The 21949-nt window shown below is 35.8% G+C and overlaps 1 protein-coding gene across 5 annotated transcripts in view; it reads left to right on the top strand.

Moving 5' to 3' along the window:
* Positions 1-1310: 1310 nt before the first annotated feature.
* LOC115222266 (ubiquitin carboxyl-terminal hydrolase 15-like) overlaps positions 1311-21949 on the top strand; it is a 38365-nt gene continuing 17726 nt past the window's right edge. For 2 of the 5 annotated variants that reach the window (XM_029792430.2, XM_036511169.1), the window contains exons 1-2: positions 1314-1459; positions 17035-17899. In XM_029792430.2, the coding sequence (XP_029648290.1) occupies positions 17041-17899 (859 nt within the window). In that variant the 5' untranslated portion in view covers positions 1314-1459; positions 17035-17040. Of the gene's footprint in view, positions 1460-17034; positions 17900-21949 lie in introns of all 5 variants that reach the window. The other 3 variants (XM_036511171.1, XM_036511172.1, XM_036511170.1) reach the window with 3 other exon arrangements.

Raw genomic sequence — 21949 nt, 5'->3', positions numbered from 1 at the left:
TTTCAAAATTACAATTCCAGCGGGTTGAAACAAACCCGAGCAACGCCGGGCGATACTGCTAGTATATATATATATATATATCTCATCATCATCATCATCATCATCGTTTAACGTCCATTTCCGTGCTAGCACGGGTTGGACGGATGGCACGGGTTGGATGGCCAATATATATATATATATATATATATATATATATATATATACACATGCATACATACATATATAAATATATTTATTTCTCAGCAGATGGAGTACTTTTTTGTTGATCTATCATTATATATATATATATATGATAGATAGATAGATGTATACATATATGTGTATGTGTGTGTATGCATACATATATATATATGTATATATATACGAATATATATATATATATATATATATATACACACACATATATAATATATATACATATATACACATACAAATATATATTTACAAATGTATGTATGTAAGTCTGTGTCTCTGTGTTTGCGCTTATCACATACCATTGTGTGACAACAAGTGTTGGTTTGTTTATTTCCCCATAATTTAGTAGCTTTGGCAAAGAATTAAAAAACAAAACAAAACATAGAAGGAGAGCTAGGATTAATAAAAATAAGTACTGGATTCAATGTGTTCAGCTAAACACCCTGAGGCACAGCTCCAGTATGGCTGTGGTCTAATAACTGAAACAACTGAAAAATAAACATGCTCCTAGCAATTATTTCAATTTCTTTAACAAGGTCAATATTATTACAGGAAATGTAAACTTGTTTACTCTTTTACTCTTTTACTTGTTTCAGTCATTTGACTGCAGCCATGCTGGAGCACCGCCTTTAATCAAGCAACTCGACCCCGGGACTTATTCTTTTGTAAGCTCAGTATTTATTCTATCGGTCTCTTTTGCCGAACCGCTAAGTAACGGGGACGTAAACACACCAGCATCGGTTGTCAAGCAATGCTAGCTGGACAAACACAGACACACAAACATACACGCACACACATATATATATATACATATATACGGCAGACTTCATTCAGCTTCCACCTACCAAATCCACTCACAAGGCTTTGGTCGGCCTGTGGCTATAGCAGAAGACACTTGCCCAAGATGCCACGCAGTGGGACTGAACCCGGAACCATGTGGTTGGTTAGCAAGCTACTTACCACACGGCCACTCCTGCACCTGTTTGTTATTTTCTTTGAAAAATTACTTTCATTATCAATTCCAAGAATTTATCATGCCCACACCTATTTATGTATAAATGCATGTAAGCTTGTGTGTGTATGTGCATGTGTGCATGCGTGTGTGTGTGTATTTATATTTATGCTTGTCTCTCCATTTTGCCTTGACAACTAGTGTTAGTCATTTCACTGAATAAGATCTGCAGAGTATCGGGATCAATTTTTTTATTATCTAAAACTTTCCAAGCTGACACCCAACATGACTGCAGTCTAGTGACTGAAAGAGGTAACATAAAAGATATATATTTACATTATGATTATAATCATGTATTTTAAAGAATATCTAATGAATGTATATTAATATTGTTTTTCCATATACTTACATTATATGCTTTAATCTATCCTTATCTACATTATCAAATTATATTAATTTTATCTTACATCATAACCTATTTACTTATATATATATGAACCTTTAATCTTTAATTTAATAATTTTTTTGTTGATATCAAACTCTATATTATGTAAATTCTGTCTTTATAAATATATGAATTTCCTTTCTTTATACTAAAACTATCTAATAATTTAAAGTATACTAGCCATCTCAATATGGCTAACCACTAAGGGTGGGTGTTACTGTAGCTTTTAGCCCCAGGAGATCTCCAGCTGGCTTTAGGCACACTTCTGTGCACTTATGTTATTTTCAAAGGGAGGTCATCCCTCCCTCGTCAACCTAAGTGACACGCACGGACTGCAGTTTCTAGGTATTTGCCTGTCTTCGGCGTACGGCAGTCACCGGTTTACAATGAAAGGGAGACCTGTTTGCAAATACTTATTGTTTTTCTAGAAAGTGTGCCTAAAGTCAGCTGGAGACGATGATCTCCTGGGGCTAAAAGCTACAGTAACACCCACCCTTAGTGGTTAGCCATATTGAGATGGCTAGTATACTTTACGTTGTCGAGCAGTTACTGTTTACATATCGTTCAGAGATTTATTATTGCTATCTAATAATTATTTCTTGAAATCTTGATGGATCTCCCTTCTCATTTTGGTGGACTGTTTCATTTCATTGGTTATGTTGATTTTGTTCCCATTTGTCTTCCATACTTTCTGCGAATTTTAAAAAAATACTTATACCTTCAAATTTCTAATTTTTAAAATTTAATATTGTGCACATTTTCTTGTTGATATCAATCCCTATATTTCATAAATATCGTCTCTAAATACTTTTATTTAGTTTTAGTTCATCATCATCATCATCATCATCATCATCATCATCATCATCTTTTCTCTATGTTTGCGATCTTTTATTTTCTCGATTTTTATTAAGTATATTTCTTTTCTTTTGTTGTACTAATAATATCTATTAGTTACTTTTATATATAGCTAAAATTCCCTTCTATTTATTAGAAAATCTTCTCAATTTATATCAACTTTATTATGATTGTCTTCCATAATATTTTAAAATTTTGACTTACAATTCCTATAGGAACAGTACATCAAGAATCTATTATTTAAGAAAGACTTTCTTTCACCTGAAGGCATAGCTTAAATTCTGCATTATTTTGAAGGATTTTTGCATTTTGCATGAATGCAGGCATGTAAATAATTTATTTATCAAATCATCATCATCACCATCATCATCATCATCATCATCATCATCATCATCATCATCATCATCATCATCATATCATCATCATCATCATCTAATGACCATTTTCCATAGTGGCATGGGTTGGACAGTTTGACTGAGGTCTAGAGAGCCAGCGGATGCACCAAGCTCCAATCTGATCTGGCTATGTTTCTACAGCTGGATACCCTTCATAATGCCAAGCACACTGAGAGTGTAGTGGGTGCTTTATACGTGCCACTGGCACAGGAGCCAGTAAGGTGGGTCTGGCATCGATCTTGTTCAGATAGTGCTTTTTGTATGCCACTGGCATGGGAGCCAATCAGAGGGTACTGGCATTGGCCACGTTCGGATGTTGCATTTTGCATACTACTGGCATGGGAGCCAGTCAGGTCGACCTAGCATCGACCACATTCAGATGGTGCTTTTAATGTGCCACTGGCATGGGAGCCAGTCAGGGAATACTGGCCACAGCTATGATTTTGGTTTTATTTGACTCAACAGGTCTTCTCAAGTATATCATATTGCCTGACGCATCAAGGGTACTCTTAAATGGGATGGTCATGCAACACTGGCATCAGCCATGGCTGTAATCTCACTTTACTTGCCGGATCTTCTCAATCACAGCATATCTCCAAAAGTCTCGGTCTCCTGTCATCGCTTCTGTGAAACCCAATGTTCGAAGGTCATTCTTCACCACCTCATCCCAGGTCTACCTTGATCTACCTCTTCCACAGGTTCCTTCCAAAGGAGTGGTGCTTCCTCACACAGCTGTCCTCATCCATACATAACACATGACCATACCAGCGCAGGCGTCTCTCTTGCACACTACATTTGATGCTTCTTGTGTCCAGCTTTTCTATCAGGGCGCTTACACTCTGTTGTGTATGCACACTAGCATTACACATCCAGTGGATCATACATGCTTCATTTCTTTCAAGCCTACGCATGTACTCAGCAGTCATGGCCCATGTTTCACTGCCATGTAGCATTGCAGTTCGCACACATGCATCATACAATGTATCTTTCATCCCAAGCGAGAGGCCCTTAGTTGTCAGCAGAGGTAGTAGCTCCCCAAACTTTGCCCAGGTTACTCTTATTCTAGCCACTATACACTCAGAGCAACCACCCCCACTACAGATTTGATCATCTAGGTAGCGGAAGCTATTAACTACTTCTAGTTTTTTCCCCCTGGCATGTGATGGAATCTGTTTTCTGAGTATCTTGTGTTTATTACTCCTGTGCATCTTCCACACACAAAAACTATCTTCCCAGTTAACCTTCCTTTGATATTGCTGCACATTTTATGTGTCTGTAGCTTACACCGGGTGCATCGTATGGAGTTTCTACCCACACCTTTTCTACAGATCAAGCAAAGCCATCTACTTGAAGGGATTTGTGATTTGTCAGCCTTCCTACTTACTAAAACTTTGGTTTTTGCTAGGTTAACCCTAAGGCCTTTTGATTCTAGACCTTGGTTCTTAAATATAAATTATTCAAGTGATATTAAGTTATGAAGCAATTTGTCATGAAATTAGAATTTTCTTACTGTTAAATAAAATTTAATCAAACTATTTCTTTCTTCATTTGTGACTTTATATATATATATATATATATATATATATATATATATATATATACATACATGCATACATACATTCATACATAGATGCATACATACATACATACATACATACATACATACATACATACATACATACATACATACATACATACATACATATATATATATATAAATATATATATATGTATGTATATGTATGTATTGTATACATACATATACAGATATATGTATAAATATATATATACATATATAGAGGTTATGAGAGGTAATGGTGTCAGTGAGACCCAAAGGTGTCAGGTAATGCTGAATAAGTGCTATGGATGGACCATAGTTGAGTTCCAGATTCGGTGATCATGCGAATAAGGGGTCCACATGCTGTCATATATCAGCATGTGTGTATAAAAAAATAAATAAAAAAAAGAAGAAAAAATAAGAAGAGAGGAACGAATTAAGGGAGCCAGTTAGAGATAATTTGAAAGTAGGAATGGGGAGATAAGGGTGATAGAGAGAGAAAGGTATTAGAGTGTAAAAAGATAGCAGGAATGGGGGCGGGGTGATAGAGAGAGAGGTATAAAACTTAAAGGATTGTCAATTGTGCAGTGATAGAGTCTAAGTGATGGGCCAGAGAGAAGGGTAGTAGTATGGAATGAAGAATTTAGGAATTTGGGTGGTTGGACAGGTCAGTGTTTAGTAGTAGAAGAAAATATATATGTGAAGATGTATACATATGTATATATTAAACATGCATATATAAATTTATACAGATGTTTATACAAATCAATGTCTACATATACAGCTCTTACTCATTTGCATATGCACACATGCGCACCCATATATATGTGTATCTGCATGTATTATTGCCCCTGTACATGCAGGTATATATACCTTGCCTGCATACATACATTCACACATACACACATACATACATACATGCATACACACATACATACATATACGCACACATATGCATGGATGCACATACATATGAATATAATTAGATGGTTGTGATACTCAGGTATGAGTGAGGAATTAGATAGGGATTAGGAGTTAAAGTGTAGTTTTATAATGTTATTGGGATTACCTAAGGGGTATTGTGGAAATGTACTGTATGGTCGTTTAGGCATTTGGATTCGTGGTAGACTTTGAATGTATGAAAAAAGCAGTGGTTGCATGTGCTTAGTGCCTCATTATGTTTATTTAGCAGTGCTGGAGAGTTGTGCTTTAATATGTGAAGTGCCTCCTACAGGCAAAATTTGCAGGTTGAGTGTTGACCTTGGTAGGGTATCCCTGAGTCCAGTATGGACCATGATAGAGTATAGGGTATAATTTGTATTTTTGAGATGATATATGTGGTTGGCGAGTGTTGTAGATTTACTATGTTTATCGTATCTAAAAGAATGGAGGTGAGTGGCATATTGTTGCTTAAAATTTTTGGTTGTGTCCTTAATCTATTACACAACTCTACAGCCATATACATAGGATCAACCCTATATGGCTGACTAGATTATAGCCTACACCGTTAGATATTTTAAGCAACTCTGCAGTGATTACTGATGGGTTGGGGACTTTCCCTGTCTTCATACCCTTAATTGCTTTATCTACTAAGGTACTATCAATTCAGATAGCTGGTTTCTCTATTGGATTGACATTTGGCAGACTCTCTTTCTTCCATTCATTCCCTTCATTTAGCAATCTTTCATTGTGGCATCTCCAAGTCTCTCTCATTAAATGCAAGTGAGCCACCATCCATGCGGACACATTAGTTTACATAATAAAATAGCAATAAATCAATTAATGAATGCAACAGCAATATCAAAATGTTACATAAATTAAGAAAAAAATATTTCTAACATTATTGTCTTTAACATTCAAAATAGGCAGATCGTCAAACAAAATGTCTTTTGGTATTTAGCTACATCCATTTAGCAATCCCATCATGCTGCAGTTTTTTTTTTCGTTTTTTTCATTTTTTTCATCATTCTGGAATTGGTAAAAAAAGCATCAATCAAATACAGAAGTTGTTTTAATTAACAACACACCTCCCCCAGAATAAGTAGCTCTGTTCCCATCATAATTTGCAAAACATTGATATATTTATTTCTTTATTGCCCACAAGGGGATAAACATAGAGGGGACAAACAAGGACAGACAAAGGGATTAAGTCGATAACATCGACCCCAGTGCGTAACTGGTACTTATTTAATTGACCCCGAAAGGATGAAAGGCAAAGTCGACCTCAGCGGAATTTGAACTCAGAATGTAACGGCAGATGAAATACCGCTAAGCACTTTGCCCGAAATGCTAATGATCCTACCAGCTCGCCGCCCTCAAGACATTGATATGTTTTAAGGAGCAATATCACAATAGTATCATACAAGCATCCTTAAACATCAGAATCAAATTGTTATTTACAAACAGCTCTGTTACAATCTCACTGTGATGTCTGCTGATGTAACAACTCCCCACATTCCACGGCAATTAGATCAATGTGGCAACTCTTGTCAAAAGACATCATTTTTCACTTTGATTATATTAAGTTTAATAGCCATACAAGAATTTATTTTTAGATGCTGTACTGTGGCAAACTTCTTTGTTCCAGGACAGTGTGTTTCTTATAAGGTGGGACCCCCACCCTCCAGGGCTGGTTGTGAGGACAGAGAAGTAGATTAATTACCATGTTTAAAATTTTCGATGATTTGAAGCTTTTCAAAAATTTGTCCAATTCCATATCAAAGAAAGATTTCTATGATACACTGTGTCTTTTGACTTTTTAATAAAAGAGGGTGGGAGTGAGGTGGGGTAGGGTGGCGTAGGATTTAACTCATTGTTTCTAGAAATGGTTTCATGTTTGTCAGTCTGGGAATTATTGTGCTAGGGAATATTTTGGATTTCAACTATTCTTTTATTCTTTTACATGTTTCTGTCATTTGATTGTGACCATGCTGGAGCACTGCCTTAAAGGGTTTTAGTTGAAGAAATCAACTCTAGGACCTATTCTTTGTAACCCTAGTACTTACTTTATTCATCTTTTTTCCTGAACCACTATGTGAAGGGGACATAAACACACCAACGTCGGTTGTCAAGTGATGGGGCGGGACAAACACAGACACATACATACACACATGGACACACACACACACACGCATACACACACACACACACACACACACACATAAACACACACAGACATACATACATTTATGACAGGCTTCTTTCAGTTTCCATCTACCAAGTCTACTTACAAGGTTTTGGTCAGCCTGAGGCTATAGTAAAAGACACTTGCCCAAGGTGCCGTGCAGTGGGACTGAACCCAGAACTATGTGGTTGGGAAGCAAGCTTCTCACCACACAGTCATGCCTGTGTCTAAATTGTTGATATTTTGTTTTGTCATTGTCAAAGATGGAAATATATAATTGTATTAAATAATTTTAAATTTTGCTATTCAGTATGATTACTGAGAGATTTGATGATGATTTCTAGCAGGTTGAGTTGTGACTGTTGAGAGGCTCCATTGTGAGAGTAACAAAAAAAAATTCTACAGTATCAAACATGTTCAACAACACACATATCTACCTATATTAAAGAGGAAAAAAACTTGCACACTTTGGCTTTGGTAAGGATTCAATGGCACTAGACGTGCTAGGATTGAGCTGAAAATTTACGCACCTATAGAGGGCGTGATGTAGTTATGGCCAGAGTAGGTTTCAAGTCTCTATTTCGATAACAAAGGGTTAGGGTTTCTCTCTCTATATAAAGCTGAAGTTGTCTGTGTTTGGCAGGTTTGGTAACCTTCAACTAACACTATCTCCTCTGAGACCCTGCGGTGCAAGTTGACCAAAATTGAGACTATAATAGAAGAAGGCTTACTCTTTCTTCCATAGAAGAAAAAATTCAAATCGGACTATGTTAAGACCAAAAATTATTTACATTAAAAAGGTACTTTTTTTCTATGAAAATCCCTACTTTTTACGATTTTTTTACTGCTGTGTCGCCATTTTCTGGTGTATTTCAACCAGAAAAATGTTCACTTAAAGAGAATAACAAGCTACATAATGCAAGATTTTTACTTTTCGAAAATTTCAATTCTAAAGGCTCGAAACAAACCTGAGCAACGCCGGACAATATGGCTAAATCAAAGGAAATTACTACTATTCTCTTCAAACTTTGCTTTTGTGACCTGGTCATCAATGTTTTGAAACTGACTTATTTTCCATTACATTTTAGACAGATTCAGTGTTGAATTGTTGAAGCAGAAATATTGTTGTAGAAAATATTCTGCTCAATACCACAGATTTGCTTTTCCTTAGTGGCTAACAACATGAGCAGGAGTTTTGGGGGAGCATCACAACCATGTGTTTAGAGAGATTCTTTGAGGTTTGAGTAAATGTAACAAAAGCAAAGTTTGAAGGAAATATTAACCACTTTTCATACTTTCTTGGAGTAAGCAAATAGGAAATAACAGTTGCTATCCAAGGACAAAAACCGTGTTATACAGTGTAATTCAACAAAACAAAAATGTACAACAACTGTAATAAACAACATGCACACACACACACACACACACACACACACACACACACACACACACACACACACACACACACACATACACACACACACACAATAATCTTTTAATTGCACCCTAAAATATTCTGTAAGACAAACTGATTGCTCCTCAGTTCTAAAAAAAAAATGCTGAGACCACCCTCTGAAGTTTGACAAAGTGAAAGGGACTCATTGTAATCAAAGATTGTCTACTTCTCAAAAAAAGATATTTATCTTTACAAAAGCAATCAATAAAAAAAAAATGGAGACAGAAAAAAAAAGAAAGATAAATCAGGAAAAAATAGTCAAACTAGAAGTATGCACACTGTCTCTCAATAATAAATTGCATCATATGAAACAGATTTTCCTCCTTAACAATTTTCAAGATATCCTAAAATACTCGTGGCATCAACATAGATAATTGCATGGCTGAGGTACAGGAACCACCATGTTCCCCAAGCATCATTTGTTAAGTCAGTAAGGTGGGGTCTCTAAAGAAGTAGTTCAGTACCACACAAAAACCAAAGGTTGTTTGTACCTTATTTCATTAAATATGGCGGCAGTAACCTTCCACTCATGTGATGTATAGGGGAGCAAATGAGTTGTTTGTAGCAAAACCTAGAATTGAAACCTTACAACTTTAGCAGCTAGGTCTAGACCACACTTAAATATGGCAACATTCCCGGAATATCAAACAATTGACTTGCTGGAATATCATCCAATATCCAAGAATGTTCTATTTTGTTCCAGTAGTTACCATGTTTTTGGAGTAATATAAGCAACAATGTAAGAAAGTAAGCAAAGAGGTTTGAGTAGATTCCAGAGCAGATAGCTGAACTTTGGATTCTTGGTCCTTATGTGACCTGCGTTTAAAAAAATTACTTTGTTAGCACTGCACTTCTCCAAGTGCATATTATGAACACAGTATCCTCACCTCACAACACATCTATAACTAATCAATTCTTAGTTATGAACACAGAAGAGAGTGGCACATTGACAAATTTTCTTTAGCTGAAACTCAGACCTGAGTTAATAGGATTCTTCGATTTTGATAGTCAAAACATTATTCCGGTCTCTTGTGAATCTCTTCTGTTAGCAATGTAATTACAAACTACAGTCGTTTCTAGCACACCACTTTACATTACTAACAAGCCACAATAAAAAATGTAAATATTGTAATAAACTTTGATAAAAATAAATGTTATATCAACAATGTTCAGAGTTTGTCTATTATAGGACAACATACAGATAAACTTAATACCAATTAATAAAGACACATTTAACCAGGCAGACATACTAATAGTGGTATCCCTAAACAAAGTATCTGCTTCAAGCTAAAGGGTGAAAAAAATTGATTTTATTGGATCTCTTCATATCATCCCAGGACAATTCCACTGACTACAGTGTTCAGAAGCTTTTATCCTGGCTAGGGCTAGTCTAACAATGAAAAGATATTTTAAACCACTAATTAAAATAAGCAATCATAATTTCAAACTACTGTTCTTTATGCATTTCACAACAAACTAATGCAGTGTTATATTGTTAGTGTACAAACTAACATCTTCAATTTCATGTATTTCATAAAAAATAAAAATTTACTCCACCTATTCAGTATACCCAGATTAATTTACCAGTGTAATATATTCCCCAACATGTGTCCTCAAGCTTAGAACTACAATTTTGCTGTTCTAGCTTACTACTACTTTTATTTTATTTGGTGACCCACAAAAATTTTTTTTTCATTAGTTTCAAATTGAAATGTCTATTTAGGTCAGCAGTTAATCGGTAGACAGTGTGATTTCTCTGGGAGAGTATGACTGCATCAGATTGTTGACAATTTGTTATTAAGACAGAACATAACTTTGACTAATGTTGTTGCTTGTCAAATAATTTCCATGGTTTCAGAAGAACCTTTTATTTGATATTTAGACATAAGGACTTTCCATTGGTACTTTGTCACCTGTTATTTTTGCATGTGTGTGTGTGCGTTTTTTTTTTTTTTCGATTTTGTCAACGATCTTCGGCTTGGCTGAGCTTTATATTTCTGGTTGATTTCAGTGACTACTATCTGCTACATGGATGAATTCATCCTTGAAATTTGTTTTTCCGTCTATTTATATACCTATTTAACACAAATCTAGATCATAATCCAGTAGCAATATATTTTGCAAGCCAAAATAAAGTAATAATTAATTCAAGGGTTTTCACTAACAACAAACTAGATCAACACTTACATTTTTGTCATTCAGAAGGTAGGGGACTTTTATGCATGTTCTGTGTGTGTGTGTTGGTGGGTGGGTGTGCATGTGTGTATATCTTCTGTATTTAATCATTTAAATTCTTCCTCTGATGAAGAAGCTGGTTTTTAACAAACATACAAAACTTTTTCATTGGAATGTAGATAATGAAAATGATGTCGCATTTTCAACTTGAGAAAAGTCTCGCATAGTTTTACTGTTTCACTTATAGATTGTATTTGTAATGTGCAAATCAGTTTATTAATTACTTTTTCTGAAAATCCAACCTTATCCAGACTGATAGTTGGGCATTCACTTACAAAACCAAGGGCTCCAATTATTATTGGTATAAATGTAAATTTGTAATATGGATATAAAAGCTGGATGTTTTGAAGCAATTGTCCATAATTATGCAGGAAAACATAACAGTCATTGATGCATGAAATGAGATTTATGAATAGTTTTTCTTGATTTCTAAATTTGTTTCACCACACATGCTCTTGAAGATATCATCATCATCATCATCATCATCGTTTAATGTCCGCTTTCCATGCTAGCATGTGTTGAACGATTTGACTGAAGGCTTGTGAACCAGATGGCTGCACCAGGCTCCAATCTAATCTGGCAGAGTTTCTACAGCTGAATGCCCTTCCTAATGCCAACCACTCCGAGAGTGTAGTGGGTGCTTTTACGTGCCACCGGCATGGGGGCCAGTCAGGCATTACTGGCAACGACCTCGCTCGAATGTTTTAACACATGCCACCGGCACAAGTGCCAGTAAGGTGACGCTGGTAACAATCACGCTCGAATGGTGCCTTTTACGTGCCACAGGCATGGAAGCCAGTTAGCCACTCTGTCAACGATCACACTCGTATGGTGCTCTTAGCACCCTACTAGCATGGGGCACAAGTGCCAGTAAGGCAACACTGGTAACAATCACATTCGAATGGTGCCTTTTATGTGCCACTGGCATGGAAGCCAGGTAGCCACTCTGTCAACGATCACACTCATATGGTGCTCTTTGCACCCCGCTAGTACAGATGCCAGTCATCGAATTTGATTTTGAATTTGATATGATGTAATTAAATCCTCACTAATCATATTGTTGCTGAGGTTTCTTTTTGGCCAACATCCATTGTCTGTTTGTTGTCTGTTTATGGATGCTGTCATCATTTGGATCCACAAAACTGAGTGAATGGTTGACAACTTCATGAGTATAGAAGTTGCTAATACTCTCATAAGAAACTCACTCATGGGATATTGATTGTACAACTGAGTTTCTTGAAATGGTAAAATTAATTTGTAATTCAGTGATGTTTAATAATTTTAGGTGGAATTTTTTTCTTAATCATGACCCTCATGATATAACATTGTTATTGTTTTCTTAAAAGATCTTTTAATGTTTTACCTTTTAAGCATGAATATTCATGACAAAAGTGAATGTGATGTTCTAAACTTAATAATCACCAAGCAGTTTTCAGAAAGATTTTCGAGCAAAAAGATCCAAAACAAACGACAGCTAAATAATATATAGTCAACAATGAGACACAGAAAGCATGTTCTGTAATGAAAGTAATATGACTAGTAAAAGTTTTTGTATTGTATTTTAAAACTTTCTTACTACTTGACACTGACCTAACTGATAAATTCTTTATATTCTCTCTCCCACTGCAAAGACAAGAGGCCAGTGTTTATTTATTTATTTATTTTGCAAAATTCATTTCTTTGTTTTTTACAGATAATTATTTTCTTCCTTTTCCACTCAGCTACAAATTGCTACAACCTGAAAACCAAGCATAAGTATGATAGTGCAAGAAACTGGCAAAGATTATGTTAGAGATGGAGAAATACTCAGTCTATCTGGCTTGATATCTCAGTAAAATTTTTAATATTTTTCAATGGAGAAACAATTGTAATTTTTAAAGTTTATCCTGATTTAAATTAAAGACTAAGGTGAGGAAAGTGTTCACCATACCTACTTAATAGTATCTGGCTACCCGTGAGTAGGGCAATGGGAGACAAATACTGTTGCTTTCGACCATGGAAACTATGCAAAAGCTCATTTTATGATAGAATGCTGAAAAGTTCCTGGCTTTGGATAAAAATAAAATAATAAGTGGATCATTAAATTATGATTTTATTCAACATATTCCTCTCTCGGGTTCATACACTTATTGCCATGGTCCTTCAGTTTTCTTAAGCCCTGTAAAAGAACTCGGAAAGTTGAGCCACCAACCAGGCCTTTCGTGTTACTTTACAGCCAAGAACTTTTCAGCCCCACTCATATATATCTTTGTGTATGTGTGTTATATATGTATGTATTTGGTTGGTAAATAGGTAAAAAGAATGCAGTGAACTCGTGAGGAGTGAAAAATCCAATGTTTTGGAGAGAGTCCTTCTTCAAGGGGAAAGTTAAAAGGAGAGGAATTATTGAGAAACAGCAGAGTTTTACATCCTCAAAGTTAAAAATAGTACCTGTAACTTAGAGGATATAAATCTCTGTTGTCTCTCATTAATTTTAGGTATTTTAAAAGTATTTTAACACTTCTACTACATAATATAGATCATGCCTTTGTAGATCAACACCGGCTCTTTTAGAATTTGTTTGATCATATATATGTATATATATATTTATTCATAAATAAGGATAATATCGATTTTATCTAGTGGCCAGCATGGGAATAAATACCATTCAAAGGTAATAATTATTTAAGCTATAAATTAGAGTATCTGAGAGATACCACCATGCTGAAATAGCAGTCAAAACCCTGACCCTAAAACCACCTTATATGTTTATATCACGCCAGGAGAGAAGACAGAAAGACAAAATAGACTAGCAAAAGAAAGATTTTACTGGATAATTCAAGATGCTGGATTTCTGGCTTTGCTCCAGAGAAGCTCTGCCTTCTTCAGTTGAATATACCAGAAAGCACATAAATACAGATATATATATACACACACACACACACACACATATATATATATATATATATATATATATATATACACATATATATATAAGAAAATAGAGAAAATTAAATTGATGATTAATTATTAATTACAAAATTGGACATCATCTCTGAAAGTTATTTCAATTCAAGACTTTAGAAATTAATTAGTATAATTAAAAACATTTTAAAGTTGAATCTCATCAGAGGTGGAAAAAGATATACCCTTTCATTTTCATATTATTGTGTGCTGAGTGTAGGGAGCAAATCCACTACATATCGTCCGTAAACATAAATCTGAAAAAAGAAACACACTCTACATTATAGAGCAGCATATATCAAAGTTAGATAAGACTGGTTTATAGGATTACCTTAGGCTTGGTTTTATGGCGTATCATCAGATCCCAAAACCTGTTGGCTAGAATATGGAGGAGAAAATGACCACATTACTCGATGTCAACTAAGAGGATTATCTCACTTTGGCTATCGATCACTGGTGGCCCTGTTATCCTGTGGGTTCCAGTAGGGTGCCAGGAATTTCCTGAAATGTAAGCATGGCCTGAAGACCTCTGTTTTGGAGTTCAGGATGTTCCCTGTGTTGAGGAGGTCCTTTAGAATCCTTGCCTGTTCCGCTATGCATAATTTACAGTGGTTGGTCCTGTTAATGTAGGGGCCTGGATTTTCTAGGATTCTCCATGATATGGTGTGTGTGTATGGGTGTGTGTGTGTGTATGATAATTGTTCAGTTTGGTTGGATTAAAAAAGTAAATAAAAATTAAGGAGGAGATAAGTAGTAAAAGAAGCAAAAGGATGAATCAATCTTAGAGGAATCATGGACTATCATTCAGTTAGGAAAGGCTGGAGACAACATTCTTCAGTGGTTGGCATGGCATCGGCTAATTATGAATTGTAATTCACCATGTGGCCTTACTATATGTGGTGATGTTACTGATGGAAAATTATGGAACTGCAAGAGTTGCAAAAGGAGCAAATCTGTTTGTTGCCATTCATTTTTTGAGAGACATCATATTTCGCCAGTGTTAATATTGTGTAAGAAGTAATGTGTAAAATGTTGGCTTATCTCCCCCTTAATTTTTATTTACTTTTTTACTTTTTACATACATACATATGGGTAATTGTTCAGTTTGGTTAGATTTAAAAAGTGTGACTGCATGTGTACCGTTGGCGATTTTTTTTTCCTCCGTCTTCCCTTCTCTGGATCTTTCCTATTCCTATGTTTCTGATGAAGAGCTCCGCACGAAACGTAAAACCCTCCTTCTTCCCTTCCTTCCTGAGCATCCAGTAATACTATATTTGTTCCACGTCCTCGCGTTGTTGTGTTTTTTCTTTGTGTTTTCATGTTTGGATTAACTTTATATATATACATATATATATAATATTAATTCGAGACAAAACCACTATTTTGCAAAACAAACAAGGAAAGACTTAATCAATACATAAAAATTTTTAATATAAAGAAATAAACCGCCACTACAAACGTTTCATGTCTTCAATGACATTCGTTTTAATTTAATTTTAATTTAAAAAATTTTTATGTATTGATTAAGTCTTTCCTTGTTTGTTTTGCAAAATAGTGGTTTTGTCTCGAATTAATATTATATATTATTTTACTATAAAATTGGATTTAATCCTAAATCTGATTTTTTCCCTGTAAATTTGGATTTATTCCCTAATATTTATTATTATACATATATATATATATATATATATATATATATATATATATATATATATATATATATATTTATACACACATACATACACACATACATAGAATAGATTCATATATAGTACATATATATTTACACATGCACGCACACACACACACACACACACACACACACACACTCACATATACACATATTATGTCTGTGTCTGTGTCCTTATGCACATGTGTATGACTTGTGATTTCTCTGCTTTGCACGAAACCCTCTAAGTTAAGATGTGGTAGTGTCATGTTTACATTCTCATGGTCCTGATTTATTCAGTGATATCCTGAAGGAAATTAAAGTTGAAAATGACCCCCACAGCATTCAAATGGTGCCTCAAAAAATTTCTCCAGGAAGTACCAGACAATCCACCAACACCTGGATACATGTCACCCAACAACAACTCTTGGCTTGAGTGGTCCATGGTGTCCTAAAAGATCTTTCCAGGTAGTGCTATTAAGTTAGTCATACCCTGAGTTGATAATGGCTGAAACCAATCCAAGTTATTTAAGTTATAGCTATGAGCTCTCAAAGTATTCGAATGAAAAAAAACCCTCATTTATAAGACAGATAAAATTTGGTGACAGGAGGGGTGTCTGGCCATAAAATTCGACTTCAAATAAATACTCATTTCACTGATACAAGCATAGAAAATCATCATCATCATCATCGTTTTGCATCTGCTTTCCATGCTGGCATGGGTTGAACGGTGCAACTGGGGTCTGGGAAGCCAGAAGGCTGCCCCAGGCCCAGTCTGATCTGGCAATATTTCTACGGCTGGATGCCCTTCCTAACATCAACCACTCCATGAGTGTAGTGGGTGCTTTTTACGTGCCAACGGCACAGGGGCCAGTGAGGCTGGCAAATGGCCACAATCGGATGGTGCTTTTTACGTGCCACCGGCACGGAGGCCAGGCGAGGCTGGCAACGGCCACGATCGGATAGTGCTTTTTACATGCCACTGGCATGGAAGCCAGTCGGGGCGGCGCTGGCAACAGCCACGTTTGGATGGTTCTCTTATGTGCCACCACCACATGAAATACAACTGGTTGTTTTGTGCCTTTTAATGTAGTTCTCTGCATGCTTACCCTAGTTTTCTTTCTTTTATTGTAATAGAGAAGTGTCATAAAATTGAGTAGTTATATAATATTCATTTTTTTATATATATATTTTTTTAATATTGCAGATAAATATGGTTTTAACTGAAGATTATTGTCAAAATTGTGGTAAGGTAAAAACTTTTATTTACCAATGTTCTCAGTGCAAAGCTGTTTCATATTGTTCTAAAAAATGTGAAAGAATGCACAAAAGGGAACATGAAAAAGTATGCTCTACCTCACAAACCACTCAAAATCAAAGACTGAACCCATCATTTGATGAATTTACAGAACCAAAAGTAACCAGTTTCAATAAACACACCAAGCCTACTAAGATGCATATAAATGTGAGTGATGAAGCAGAAAGCTTTTGCCAGACATGTTACAGAACTAATGTTGCTCTGCGTGGATGTTCTAAGTGCAAATCAGTATTCTACTGCTCAACAAAGTGCCAGAAAATTGACTGGCCAATGCATCGAAACAATTGTAAGGCTCCAGAGACAAATACTGAAGAGAACAGTGAGAAACAGACTGGTCATGAGTATAGTGGTGAGGGAAGCTCTGCAAAGGGGCCGGTAAAGGAAAACTGTGTAAGTGTAGATGATGAGGAAAGAGGTGGGATAGACAATAAAGTGAACAACAAGAATAAAAATAGACAAAATAAAGGGCAAGTAAAAAGCAATTGTGACAACATGGAGAAAGAGGAAACCAGTAGTAAAGTGGACATGAATGAAATCAGCCAGAAGGAGGGTGACAAAGAAGCTAGCAAGGACAATAATGAGATTATGAACTGCGAGGGAAAAAATGGTGAGAAGGATTTCAGTGAGAAAGATGCCAGTGAAAAGGATACCAATCAAAAGGAAACCAGGCAGATGAACATCAAATCTGATCTGAAGGAAACTGGAACAATAAACGGAGAGAAAACTAATGCAGGAACAAGTCTAAAATTTACTAGTAAGCATCTTTTTTAAATTCTTTTCTTAAGATTTTTATTATAATGTAAGCGAAGTGGAGATAATCCAATGAATAATATAGGTACAGGTATGGTATTATGGTTAAGGAACTTGCTTTGCAACCGCATGGCTTCAAGTTCAGCCCCCCACCTTGAGCATGTGTCTTGTACTATAGCCCTATGGCCAAACAATGCCTTGCGAGTGAATTTAGTTGATGGAAACTGTGAAAAGGCCCATTGAATACACACACACACACACACGCACGCACACACATTTATGTATTTGTGTATATATATGTGTGTGTGTGTGTGCATGTTTGTACACACACAGATATAACCATCGTGATTATTATTGTTATTATTATTACTATTATTATTATTATTATTATTATTATTATTATTATTATTATGAGTAGTAGTAGTAGTAGTAGCAGTAGTAGTAGTAGTAGTAGTAGTAGTAGTAGTAGTAGTAGTAGTAGTAGTAGTAATAGTAGTAGCAGCAGCAGTAGTGGTAGTAGTAGTAGTAGTAGTAGTAGTAGTAGTAGTAGCAGCAGCAGCAGCAGCAGCAGCAGCAGCAGCAGCAGCAGTAAGGCAGCAGGCTGGTAGAACCATTAGCATCTTGGGCAAAATGTTTAGTGGCATTTCATCCATCCTTATGTTCTGAATCCAAATTCTTATTTTTCATTTTTAAAATTATTTTATTGCCCACAAGGGGCTAAACATAGAGGAGACAAACAAGGACAGACAAAGGTATTAAGTCGATTACAGTGCGTAACTGGTACTTAATTTATCGACCCCGAAAGGATGAAAGGCAAAGTCGACCTCGGCGGAATTTGAACTCAGAATGTAGCGACAGACGAAATACTGCTAAGCATTTCGCCTGGCATGTTAACAATTCTGCCAGCTCACCACCTTGTGAGTTCAAATCACGCTGAGGTTAACTTTGCCTTTATAGAGGAAGAAAATAAGTATCAGCTAAGTACTAGAGTCAATGTAATCAGCTTAGTCCCTCCCTCAAAATTGCTGGCTTTGTGCCAAAATGTGAAACCATTATCATCATCAACATCATTATTATTATTATGGGTTTTTCTTCTTCTTTCAAATTTGCTTCCATTTCTTGCTGAGTGTCTTCCCGACTCCTAGGGCAAAGAAACTCATTGTATACATTGGTAGGCCATTAAACTAAACTCACGAGTTCGTTAATTTTTTTTTTGATAGAAATAAAGTTAAATTAAAATACATGGGTAGTAATAGTTCTCACATCGACAATGCTCTTCTCAATACGTGTGATGTACCAGTTAAGACAATCTTTTGCGCTTCTTGCAGGGATGGTAAGCCAGGGATCATTCTCATATAATTTTCGGTTCCCTTCTTGATCATTCCTAGTGCTCCTACGATCACTGGTATTGTAACCGCCTTGAGATGCCACATTTTCTCAATTTCAATGAGCAGGTCTTTATATTTTCTGAGCTTGTCAAATTCTTTCGCCTTATTATTATTATTATTATTATTATTATTATTATTATTATTATCTCTTTATCACGGGTTTTTCTGGAGCTCCTGGAGTCTTGCGTGCGTAGTGGGCTTACTACCCACAGCCTACAATAACATGCTATTCGTTCTTTTCACTTATCTAATACTTTGCTGATTATTCTGGCTGTGTCAAGGAGGCAAACTTTTTGTAACAGTTATATTCCTCTTGATACCTTCTGATACTGACTCCAAGGACCCAACGATAACTGGCACTATCTTCACCTTCATTTTCCATAACTGGATTAATTTGTACTTAAGATGTTTGTATTTACTACTGCTGCTACTACTACTACTACTACTACTACTAATACTACTACCACCACCACCACCACCACCTCTTCTACTACTACTACTACCACCACCACCACCACCACCACCACTACTACTACTACTACTACTACTACTACTACTAATAATAATAATAATAATAATAATAATAATAATGATAATATTTTATTGGATTGAGGTAACTCCTCCAGCAGGTGTACAGAAGTGAAAGAAAGAAGAGCGTCATTGTTATCAAGTGAATGATATTTCGGCATCTAGTGTGCCTTCCACAGGTTCAAAAAATAAACTTCTACTTCATTTTTACATTATTTACTTTTGACGGATATTTGTCCTCATCTTGTTTGTTGTTAACACAATATTTCGGCTGATATACCCTCCAGCCTTCATCAGGTGTCTTGGGGAGATTTTGAACCTGGGTTCTCATTCCTTAGGTATTTTTCGATGTTATTATTATTATTATCATCATCATCATCATCATCATCATCATCATCATCATCATCATTATTATTATTATTATTATTATTATTGTTATTCAGGTCACTGCCTGGAATTGAACTTGGAATCTTGAGGTTAGTAGAGTTGTTATTCAGTGACCTGAACAACAACAACAACAACAACAATAATAACATCGAAAAATACCTTAGGAATGAGAACCCAGGTTTGAAACTTCACCATGACACCTGATGAAGGCTGGAGGGTGTATCAGCTGAAACGTTGTCTTAACAACAAACAAGATGAGGACAAATATCTGTCAAATGTAAATAATGTAAAAATGAAGTAGAAGTTTATTTTTTGAACCCTTGGAAGGCACACTAGATGCCGAAATATCGTTCACTTGATAACACTGACACTCTTCTTTCTTTCGCTTCTATGAAACTGAAAAATATATTTAAATCATCATGGCATAAGTATTATATGATAGTATACAAAATATCATTTTTTTCCCTCTAATAAAATGACTGGTTTCTCTGAAGCTTTTCAAATTCTGAGAAATTTTGTTTATTAGTGGTGATAATTGGTAACCAAGGTATTTTTCAGTGGTTACCAATTATACCCCACTAACATTGCCTCACCCAATGAGGCAATGTCAGTGGGGGATAATTTTCTTATGGCCAAATATATGTCACATTTTCAAGAGCATGAGCTATGAACAATATCAAAGTAAGAGTTATGACACTCATTCGGGATCACAAACAAGACCAAAAATGTGTTGTGACACACACACACACAAAATATTGTCTACCATGAAGTACTGTGAGGAAGACCACCACACCAGCCAGCTCCATCATTACACATCCACATTACACCTTCAAGACCCAAGAATCAGTCAGGAGCCTGCTGGATCTTCCTCGCAGTGGCCTCCTCTCCCACCATACCAGCAAACCACAAAATCACACCAGCCAGCATCACCTCCATCACCTCCATAGTCCGCAGCAGCAACAGCAACTCAGTCTAATAATGTTCAACCCCTAATGCAGAATACGTCACTGCCTTCTTTGGGAGGCACCCCCAATTCAGCACAGTCAATTACAAAAACAACACTCAATCTGGTTAGCAGGAGAGGAAAACCCACAGAGGGAGTGGAACTCAATGACTACAGGTGGTACCAGTTAGAAACAAAAAGTCTAATTGTTCAAACCTCCCAGACTACAGGTGGTACCAGTTAAAAAAAACAACTCAAAACTCACACCTCCAGGGGATGTAGAAGTGAGCATTGTGCAATGTGCATGTAAAATGTTAAATTTTAAAAATATCAAATTATATTGTATAAAAATTTATGATTATTATTAGTATAACAGAAAAATAACAAAAATTATTCCATACTTAAATATGGTCACTATTTAAAGACGCTTACATTTTTGGTATTTCATACAATTTCCCATGGTCCTGCTTAAATATAATTATTTGAGAGTTATTATATGAAGTCTCAATTTACAGATGCTTACAGTTTTTATGTTTCCCGTGAAGTTTTCATGGGTCCAGCTAGTATATATAGATATAAGATCCAAGGATCAAGCTGTAGGAAGAATGTTAGCTTCAAGCAATCTGTTTCTTAAACTTTTCTCCCTTATTTACCCTCTCTGCCACTATATACTAAACCAAATTTATGGTGACGAGCTGGCAGAACCGTTAGCCCGTCGGGCGAAATGCGTAACCGTATTTCGTCTGCTGTTACGTTCTGAGTTCAAATTCCGCCGAGGTCGACTTTGCCTTTCATCCTTTCGGGGGTC

This window comes from Octopus sinensis, linkage group LG19 (assembly GCF_006345805.1).
Source record: "Octopus sinensis linkage group LG19, ASM634580v1, whole genome shotgun sequence".
Taxonomy (NCBI): domain Eukaryota; kingdom Metazoa; phylum Mollusca; class Cephalopoda; order Octopoda; family Octopodidae; genus Octopus; species Octopus sinensis.
Note: the sequence above shows the minus strand (reverse complement) of the source record. Positions and strands in the feature narration are given on the sequence as shown.